Genomic DNA, 11,452 nt, shown 5'->3' on the forward strand with positions numbered 1-11,452 from the left:
ACACACACACACATACAAAAAGGTCAAATAACTGAATAAATAAATCGTTTAAAAAGAGAAAAAGTCTCGACACTCTGAACCAGAGCAGAAGGAACAGGAGGCCAAGAAACGGACAACTTCCTCAGCTCCCGCATAAGAATTTCTCTCTGGGGGTTAAAACGATTGCAACGAAACAAGTGTTCTGGATTTTCAATATCCTGTCCACAGTCACACACGTTACTAGTAGAAATATTAAATTTATACAAGTACTCTTTGAAATTACCATGCCCAGTAAGAAACTGAGTGACAAAAGAATCAGTTTTGAGGTGTTGCCATTTCAATCTAAAGAAAATAGTGGGAAGGAAGCGCTTGGTTCATTTTCCCTTATTTGAAGACAGATACTCTGAATTCCAATCATTAGTAGCTTTCTTAGAGTAGAACAGTTTCCAGAACGAGGGAGGATTAGCTACATCTAAGGAAAAAGGTAAACGAGTAGCCTCTTTTGCTAAAGCATCAGCTCTTTCATTTCCTCGAATTCCTGAGTGGCCTCGCACATGGGTAAAATCGACACAAATATCGTGTGAATTAATATTGCTTATAATGCTTTGAACTTCCACAATGAGCTTTTCAAAACTTCTGACATTCAAAAGAGAAAAAAGAGAGGAAAGAGAGTCACTGCAAATCAGTACTTTAGTTCCAAGAAAATTCGAGACGTGTTTCACTGCGAGATTTAAGCACAAGAGCTCGGCTTGGAAAACGGAACAGTTGTCACTGATACGGAACTGATGAATGGAGAACTCAATCTCATGCTGATACAAAACAAATGCTAGTCCGACTCTCTCATTGATCTTACTGCCGTCTGTGAAGCAAACAAAATCATAGTTGTTCAAATTAGTGGCATTGAAATCTACAAGTGAAATAGGAACTCTTTTAGAGGGATGAGGAAGATCGGAGGGAGAGAGAGTACTATTTAAGTGAACATCCCGAACGGAGCGGAGATAAGCATCTCGAGCAAGCATCGTGTTGCAAATGACTATGTCCAAAGGAGGCGCACCGGCCAGAACAAAAATGGCTTCATAACTCACCGTTCGGTAAGCTTTGACGATTCTCAAAAGGACTCTTCTCGCAGTTTTCTGATTTCTTTGCGATTTATTTTCTTTTTTAAGCTGTGCCCCCAGATGCATGAGGCATAAGAGATAACCGGCAGTATCCCTTGATTATAAATGAGTTTCGCAGTATCCATGGTAATTCCATAGTTGTTTCGACAAATGCAATAAAATCCACAAATAAGCTTCTCAATCTTACTCGAAAGAAAAGAAATGTGCTTTTTCCATTGGAATTTAAAATCAATGATAACTCCAAGATATTTCATTTCTCCACGCTTTCTATTGGGAAATTACCAAGTTTTAGATTCAAAAGTTCGTTGTTAAGTGTCCTCTTATGTACAATCATAGCTTTTGTTTTAATTGGATGAAACTCAAGCTTGAAAAGCCTTGACCACTCCACAGTAAAATCAAGTACATCTTGTGCAAGAGTACAAACATTATGGAAATCTTTTCCTTGAAAAATAAGTAGTAAATGATCCGCAAAGGCAATTTTAAAACATCCAATAAATGACGAAAGTTTTTGTAATAGATCATTCATAACTAAATTCCACAAAGTAGGACCAGATACTGAACCTTGAGGACAGCCTTTCTCCAATTGGCACACTTTCTTGACATCCCCAAGAGTAAGCTCGGCAAATCGATTGTGTAAGAAATTTTTGTAAAGATATAAGATATTTGCAGGAACTCGAGCTTTTTTAAGTAGATCAATAACAGCAGACCACCACGCGTTATCAAATGCTCCCATGATATCCATAAATACCAAGACAGTAAAAAAGTTTTTTCTATTGCTATATGCAACAATCTTGCATAAGCGAGAGAGGGCACCTTCAGCAGATTTATTTGGTGTAAAACCGTATTGGTCAGAGCATAGAATATTGTTCTTAGCCAAATGCCATGAGAGTCTCCGGGTGAGAAGAAATTCTAGAACTTTACCAAGACAAGGCAGAAGGCTAATACATCTAATATTATTAAGATGAGGACGACCAAAGTGAAGATTCTTAGGAATCGTCAAAATTTTTGCAAATTTCCAGCGAGAAGGAGAAGCGGAAAGTCTAAAACAAGCATTAAACAGAAGAAACAGTATCGTAGGGCAACATTCATGAAAACTTCTGATAATTTCATTCGCAATATTATCAGGTCCAGGAGATTTGTTCGGCTTAAGGTTTTTAATAACATCATTCACTTCTGCAACCGTGAAGGGGACATCATTACTCTTCACATACATTTCATTCTGGAAAAAAAAAAAAACATGGAATGTCTTCCTAGAAAGAATCATGAGTAAAATTCAATGGCTTTTATGAGTTACAAATATATGCAAAATATGACACCGTTACAATATTTTCAGATACAAAAATCATCCTCAATAGCCCAAAAGCTAAACAGATAGTCCACTGTACAGAAAATAAGAAATCCGGTCATTGTTATTAATAGTGGTTAACGTTCCGTTTCACGGATTTTCTGGCGGTGTTTTTACTTTCACGGTTTCACGTGTTAGGTACTCATTTTTTAAGTTTTTGTAAGTGTTCAGGTATGCAAGCACATTCCGTAGAAAACTGTCACTTAGTATAAATAATTTCACAAAATGTGTCTGTTTGCCCTTTCCGTGTAGATTTCGTGGCATGCCATGGAGTAAAATTGGATAAGTGTAAGTTGCATAAAAAGACGTACATCAACTACATTTTATTTTCTTATGTTTATATCAAATTTCTATTTTCGTAGGTGAAAATGACAGTTAGACATTAATATTGGTGTCTTGCAACGATTCAAAATTTGTCTTGATTAAAATTTTATTTCCAATTTTTAAAACCTCACTCTTTTGCCGTAAATGTTGTACAAGATAACTCAAACTGATGCAGGTAGTAAGAGCACTTATTTAAGTTTGCAGCTCTAAAGTATTCCTTTGAGAATATCAAAATTTTAATTTACAGCGGCACAGTCGTAATGAGGGGTAGGAATGGTTCCACTGAATAATAGTTACCATAGATATAGTTACAGTTATTATTTTAAGTTACATTAAGCATTAAAAATGGAGTACGTGAACACGAACTTATGGAACGAACTATATAAAACCCTTAAATTGAACTGCCTTATAGAGAAAGAAATAGGCGTACACATTTTGGTCACTATCTGCGTATTTTTTTCTTAATTTTATTATTATTTTTTTAATTATTTGCAGATCTTGAAATAAAAAGAAAGAAAAAAACCGTCTTGTTTCAACTTACAACTGTATATTGGACAATTTTTTTGTTTATGTTTTACAAAAGCTTGTTGCACATTCTGTTACCCATATCCGCAGCTTCAAAACGAAGGAAATGTATTTCCACGTTTAAAAACGTAATCCAAACACTAAAAAGTTAAATTATTCAAAATTTTTTAATTTGTAAATTTAACTCAAATCTTGCTCCTAAATACAATTTTTAGTCCCCATTCCATCAGCAAAATTAAATACATTTTTGAGTCAACCCAACCTTAAGCAGGCAACATAAAGCTATCTATATGGGAAATAGGTAAATTTCACATGCATTTAAAGCACTTGATCGCCTGACCTTCTGACTTATTGATCGTGATACAAAACTTAAGTCTTACTGGAGATTTTAATTTCTTGAAGTTTCAAGAATGATGTATTGCAATTAGTGGTTATGCGTGAGAATGAATTGTTTCACCTTATCCCTCCACAGTAAACAGAGTTGCTTCTATAACACTGATACGTGTCCATTTTTATCTTACACCATTTTTTCAATGACGGTTGAATTACTTGGTGGTAGTTACAAACACTAATATTTTTCGATTGTTTACAATAAAAGTTATCGAACTGAGAGTCTTGGAATTGGAAATGGAGCTTTCCTCAACTAATTTCACAATGAAGACTAAAAAGAAAAAACTTTATAATGTGGTGTAATATTTCATCATGCCCATTTCAGTAGCAATCTCTTAGTGTCAAAAGTTGCATCATACCCGCTAACTGGTTTAAAATTATTGCTAGTCAGCGAAGATGCTCCATTAGGTGTACTATTGCTTCGAGCGTTAAAGTAACATAAAATTTTAACGATTAAGAAATTTGTTTACATAAAAATGGAGACATTTTATGCATTTTAAAACTTTAAATTTAAATTAATATTTCTTTGTGCATTTTTTAAAACTTTAAACTTTTACCCCTCCAAAACTATTAATTCCGCCGTATTACATTTCCGTGTGGTTTCGGGTCTAAAGGTGCAGTGTCTTATTTCACCACTCATTAGCAATCCTAGTATGGTAGTTTATGTACAGTCATAGATAAAAAAAACGAAACGCTCGATCGTTTTCAAAGACTATTGACACTAGAGACACGTGTAAGGTGTTTTTGTTTCAGGAATAAATAGTTCTACAAAATTATGTTAAAAAATTGTTGTTTAGGGGTCGTCTTCATATTAAAACGAACATCAACTTCAATTTTTTTTTCTTTCTGCGTTTAGCTATTCCCTTTTGTAAAACAATAACTCAGAAAACAAAAATTAACATTCACAAATTTTTCATAGAAACATACAATAAAACCTCATTTTCTTGCTAGTCATGTTGCAATAGGCAGTGTAGAATTATTGGCTCTTACCGGTGATAATTTGCTAAAAGGAAAAACTATTACCTCGTCTAAATCGGGAAAAAGGACTCGAAAAATAGCTGACAGCGTGAAATTTCCTCTTTAACAGTATCCAAATGGGTCAGTAGGTAATATTTTCTTTTTGATAAGTTTGCTGGTTTTTAGGATTTTTTTTTTTTTTGTAAAGTGTTTGAATAATTTTCAGTGTGTTAAGATCTAGGAGAGGATATGTCAGTCGCAGTATTGGACCGCGTGCATTGAGCCCGTATTCTGCACGAAAGTAGTATTTGTGGCTAATTGTGAACTTTTTTTTTTTTGACTTCGTCAATGATTTAACAAAACTTTAATTTGGGTGTCAGATTTAGTTGAGTTTTTGTCTATTCTTAATTATAATTTAAATATTATTTTTCTACTTACTTTCTCTGTCATTGTCCGTGCATTTCACATTAAAATCATTCTCGCAACACAAAGATAAAATTTCAAATTATTTTCTTCTTTTTTGAATAACATGGAAAAATATGGAAAAAGAGAGAAAGTTATAATAAATTATCTTTATCAACTACTAAATGCGTATCTTATTAAATGCATGTTCTTCAGAATCCAATGTCTAAATATTCGTCTCCAACTTAATGATACTGGAACTAATTCTACCTTCGGATCTTATTCTTTAAGCAAACAAAGGGCCACATACACCAGCTTCGCGGGCTGAACTGTGACCCGCGTCTTCACTGCAATATAATTGCGGCTTGGTTCTCCCATTCAGAGGCTGCTGTTGGTCCGAATAATGCGCATAAACGCCTTGAACTTGGTTTAAACGAACTATGAAACATATGTCATGTCATTGAAGCTGAGAGTGCCTAAAAACTGGTGGATGAAGAAAATTTATCTCACCAGTGAGAGGCCGTAAACATACAGCAGATAAATTTACTTTGCCTATCAGTTTGTTCGCACTCTCAGCTTCAATGAGGTGACTTCTGCATCCCTCCCGATTGTCTCGATTCCAATGTGCAAAATCCGCAGCAAGATGGAAATCGTAACCTCTGGGTCGCTTAAACCGATTTTCGGGTATGTGTCGTGTAGTTTTGCTACAGGTGCGACAATCTGAGGCGCGATACTATGGAACATGTTTGTTTGCAAGTATATGGTGCGCGATACAAAATTAAATAATGCTAAGCTTTGTTTGCAAGTGCGAAGTTACGAAATTAGAGAAATGACGAGAAGCCTAATTTTGGTTCACCTTGGTTTAAGATAAAATAACTTTTGTCTTTTTAAATTACGGATTGGACCATCTCGAATCTCGTTGCTAGAAACAGCATTGGGAAATTACTTTCCTAAATTGCTTTTAAGAGCAATTACATGTTTAATTAAAACCGCCAATTGTGTTATGCTTTTTAAATAATACCACGCATTATGATCTTGCACATAAAATTTAGATTTTAAACAAATTCGCGTTTTTTGATTACAAAAAAGCCGCTAAAACAATTACTGTGTTTGTTCACTGTGTGAATTCAAATAACCAAATTTTTCCCAAATAAAGTTCGAGTATGAACGGTTTGCTCATTAACGGGTATTTATATTCTCCTGTTTCTATTTTATTTTTGAGGTTCATACTTCGTCATTTTATGTATTTAGAAAAAAAATTTCATGGAATAAATAGACCTTGCTTCGCTCGTGTCGCCAATCTATTTAATGCTGCGTCTTCCCACGCTGTGCGGTATATTTTTTTATATTTTTGTGTGTGATGGCCCAAATTTCTGCCGATGTTCTGCGAAACTAAAAACGCGCAACTCCATTTTACATCAAAGACTTTCCATTTATTCCAAAATAAACCTGTAACATGGGTGAAATACATTTATCAAGCATATTTACATCATGACTCTAGGTATAAGGTTGGATATTTACATTTCTATGAGGTTTGAATGATTATATAAGCAATCTAATAGGTTCATATTAAAAAAAAGTAAAAAAATTCCACTACTTTTAATTTGTCATGCCTCGATTTATTAAACAACGATTTATACGATGGACTAGCCAAACCCCATCTGTCTTTCTTAGGTTAATCCAGATAGACAAAAATCAGTAAATATTTTAATCTTTTTTTCAAAAAAAAAAAAAAAAAAAAATCGACCCTAAATCGCTCTGTGGTGCAACATTGCAACATTATCGGCCAAAAAGTATCGAATTACGGAAAAAAAAGCGAACTTAAAAAATCATGCATTAAGCTGGGAACTTTTTTTTGTTTCCACTCCGTTACTTGATAAGCCGTGACCTTGAAAGAAGCGTTTTCAATGTGGTGACAGTCTCTAAAAGGTTTTTCGTTAATAACTCCTGTTCTACTGCACAGAATTCTATAAAATTTCGTACATTGGCTGCATTTTGCTGTCTAAACATAATTATGTAGCAAAAAATAGGGGTTCCTATTTGAAAATCAAGAGTTGTTGCTAATTTTGCTTTGTATATGGTCCCTTATCAAAATTTTACTTAAGTAGTTTTAAAGAAGACTTTAAACCAAGACGGATGACACCTTTCTTTCTTTTCTAACATGTATAATGGCCGAATAATTAAAAGTGTTTCGTTTTTTTTTTCTATGACTGTACATGGTAATGAACCCCATGGCCCCCTCCCCCTTGAAAGATAAATTCAATCAACACTACTATGCACAAAAATGATTATTTTGCAATTCATTAGCCCTATTAGTACTTTTACCCCCCTTTTTCTTTGATAACCTGGAGCGATTTCGGTGAAACTTAGGTGAACCGAATTAGGTAAATCATGGAATAGTATAAATAACATATACATTAAAGTAAGACAAAACAACGTTAGAAGAAGCACAAATTTGTAAATTACAGCAGACACGTGTTTCGGCGTTACAGGGAACGCCTTTTTCAATGCAAAAAATAATGAGCTTATGGATGAAAAGACATCCGACAAAAGCCAAGAGCAGATAAGCATGCAGCTTAAAAGATAAAAACAGCATTGATTTGTTTAAGGATAATGCAATATTAAATTAAATTTCCGTTGCAAGGATGTCGTTTTAATGTAAGTTTAGTATTCTAATGCTAAAACTGTTGAAGATTGTACTTCGATGATTGAATGCATTTTTAATACCTATCTCATTTTGGTATTTTCAGTGCTGTTTATGTATAGAAAATACAGATCAAAATTTCGTTTATTGTTACGGTATTATTACTTGAAAACTTATTTGCGAAATGCGCAAGCTGATTGAAGAAGAACCGACGGTGATTTCAATGCATCCTTATGTCCTTTCAGGGTGCAATTTAAGAACTACAGAAAAACAGCATTTGCTTTTCGTTCGGCTTTCTTGCCAAACATGCTTTACGCTTGTCGCTAATTGACATTAACGGCTATCGTTGAGGATACTTTTTGTGTTGATTGCATTTAAAATATTTCCTGGTAGTTATATGTTGCTAACCATTTTCATTTGCTTTGAACCAAGGTTCACAAATTTAACGATTACAGTTAAACTTTGAAGAAACTTCATCTGGGGCAGTTTTTTACCGACTTTTCATGTAGACAAAATTCATAACTATACAAAAGTTCGATCGTGCAGAAATGAGCAGTTTTATGACTCAAAATATGAAATTAGACCTCTTTGGGTGTTTTTAAAATTCCCAAAACCCGCCTATCTGAATTCCTGAGCAACAATTTACCTTTGTGCAAAATTTGGAAGAAATCCGACGAAAAATGTGGATTTGTATAAGGAACATATACACATACCCACAAACATACATCCATTTATATATATATATATATATACATATATATATATATATATATATATATATATATATATATATATATATATATATATATATATATATATATATATATATATATATATATATATATATATATATATATATATATATATAGAGAGATAGATAGATAGATAGATAGATAGATTTATTCATTTAATTTAGTTATTTATTATTATTATTTATTTTATTTTATTTTTTTTTATTATTCTTTTTTCTCCAAGAAGTACCTTTTATTTTTATTGCAAATTTTTCTTACAACCTATACTATTTTCCGCAACGATAACATTAGTATTATAAATTACAGTGTACTGTAGTTTTGATAATTTATGGTTAAACTATCTAAATGTTTTTGAAGTATAAATTTGTAATTCTGGTTCACAATTTTGCATAATACTATATTCAATTCTTTGTAGAAAATATTCTTATAGTTTAAATCTTTAACTTCACATTAAAAAACATTATTTATGTGTATATGCTTCAAGGAAACAATTAGCAGTTTTATGGAGTGATTTCTTTTGTATCATTTAATTGTTTTAATTCTTCCAAAAAAAAAAGTTATTTTTTTTAAAGGTGTATTTTAGGCGTTTAGTGACAGTTTAGTTAGCTAACATTGTTGAATAAAAAATTAAAAAGAAAGAGAGATAAAAAAAGGGGGAGGATGTACTTCAAAACCAGTTTAATTCACATTGTTTTTTACCGTACATAATAAGACAATACAGTTAATGTAATAAAAGAAAACAAAACTCAAGTCATACACCAATGTTAGTTGAACCTTCTTTTTATTTTTGAAAACTATGTAGGCAGATTTTTTTTTCTTTCTTGTGAAATGTTAAAAAACGGATTAAACCAATTTTGCCAATTAACGCTTCATTTAAGTAAATTAATTAATCCATATATATATAAATGGATGTATGTTCCTGTAAATTGTTGCTCAGGAATTCATATAGGCGGGGTTTTGGAATTTTAAAAACACCCAAAGAGGTCTAATTTCATATTTTGAGTCATAAAATTGCTCTTTTCTGCACGATCGAATTTTTGTATAGTTATGAATTATGTCTACATGAAAAGCCCGTAAAAAACTGCCCTAGATGAAGTTTCTTCAAAGTTTAACTGTAATCGTTAAATTTGTGAACCTTGGTTCAAAGCAAATGAAAATAGATAGCAACATATAACCACCAGAAGATATTTAAATGCAATGAACACAAAAAGTATCCTCAACCATGGCCGTTAATGTCTATTATCGCCAAGCGTAAAGCATGTTTGGAAAGAAAGCCGAGCGAAAAAGAAATGCTGTTTTTCAGTAGAGCTTAAATTGCACTCGGAAAAGACATAGGGATGCATTGAAACACCGTCGGTTCTTCATCAATTTGCTTGCGCATTTTGCTAATAAGTTTTCAAGTAATAATACCGTAACAATAAACGAAGTTTTGATCTGTATTTTCTGCATAACCAGCACAGGAAATACCAAAATGAGATAGGTATTAAAAATGCATTCAATTATCGAAGTACAATCTTCAACAGTTTTAGCATTAGAATACTAAACTTATATTAAAACGACATCCTTGCAACGGAAACTTAATTTAATATTGTATTATCCTTGAACAAATCAATATGTATATGTTATTTATACTATTCCATGATTTACCTAATTCGGTTCACCTATGTTTCGCCGAAATCGCTCCAGGTTATCAAAGAAAAAGGGGTAAAAGTACTAATAGGGCTAATGGATTGCAAAATAATCATTTTTGTGCATAGTAGTGAAGATTGAATTTATCTTCCAAGGAGGAGAGGGATAGTCATGGGGTTCATTACATGTACATAAACTACCATACTAGGATTGCTAATGAGTGGTGAAATAAGACACTGCACCTTTAGACCCGAAACCACACGGAAATGTAATACGGCGGAATTAATAGTTTTGGAGGGGTAAAAGTTTAAAGTTTGAAAAAATGCACAAAGAAATATTAATTTAAATTTAAACTTTTAAAATGCATAAAATGTCTCCATTTTTATGTAAACAAATTTCTTAATCGTTAAAATTTTATGTTACTTTAACGCTCGAAGCAATAGTACACCTGATGGGGCATCTTCGCTGACTAGCAATAATTTTAAACCAGTTAGCGGGTATGATGCAACTTTTGACACTAAGAGATTGCTACTGAAATGGGCATGATGAAATATTACACCACATTATAAAGTTTTTTCTTTTTAGTCTTCATTGTGAAATTAGTTGAGGAAAGCTCCATTTCCAATTCCAAGACTCTCAGTTCGATAACTTTTATTGTAAACAACCGAAAAATATTAGTGTTTGTAACTACCACTAAGTAATTCAACCGTCATTGAAAAAATGGTGTAAGATAAAAATGGATACGAATCAGTGTTGTAGAAACAAATCTGGAGTGGAGGGATAAGGTGAAACAATTTGTATCTCACGTATAACCACTAATCGCAATACATCATTCTTTAAACTTCAAGAAATTAAAATCTCCGGTAAGACTTAAGTTCTGTATCACGATCAATAAGTCAGAAGGGCAGGCGATCAAGTACTTTAAATGCATGTGAAAATTACCTATTTCCCATATATATCTTAGCTTTATGTTGCATGCTTAAGGTTGGGTTCACTCAAAAATGTATTTCATTTTGCTGCTGGAACGGGGACTAAAAATTGTATTTAGGAGCAAGATTTGAGTTAAATTTACAAATTAAAAAATTTTGAATAATTTAACTTCGTAGTGTTTGGATTACGTTTCTAAACGTGGAAATACATTTCCTTCGTTTTGAAGCTGCGGATATGGGAAACAGAATGTGCAACAAGCTTTTGTAAAACATAAACAAAAAATTGTCTAATATACAGTTGTAAGTAGAAACAAGACGGTTTTTTTCTTTCTTTTAATTTCATGACCTGAAAATAATTTTTAAAAAAATACGCAGATAGTGACCAAAATGTGTACGCCTATTTCTTAATAAGGCAGTTCAATTGACGGGTTTAATATAGTTCGTTCCATAAGTTCGTG

The 11,452-nt window shown here is 32.7% G+C and overlaps 1 protein-coding gene across 1 annotated transcript; it reads right to left on the reverse strand.

Moving 5' to 3' along the window:
* Nucleotides 1-353: 353 nt before the first annotated feature.
* Nucleotides 354-1,163, reverse strand: LOC129228424 (uncharacterized). Its single transcript, XM_054863104.1, has one exon. The coding sequence runs from the start codon at nucleotides 1,161-1,163 to the stop codon at nucleotides 354-356; it is 810 nt and encodes a 269-aa protein (XP_054719079.1).
* Between the last annotated feature and the right edge of the window lie 10,289 nt (nucleotides 1,164-11,452).

The sequence above is a fragment of the Uloborus diversus genome, chromosome 8 (assembly GCF_026930045.1).
Source record: "Uloborus diversus isolate 005 chromosome 8, Udiv.v.3.1, whole genome shotgun sequence".
NCBI lineage: Eukaryota > Metazoa > Arthropoda > Arachnida > Araneae > Uloboridae > Uloborus > Uloborus diversus.

What these genes read in the sequence shown, in the direction of transcription:
- LOC129228424 (XM_054863104.1), bottom strand. Translation starts at nt 1,163, where the DNA reads ATGCATCTGGGGGCACAGCTTAAAAAAGAAAATAAATCGCAAAGAAAT.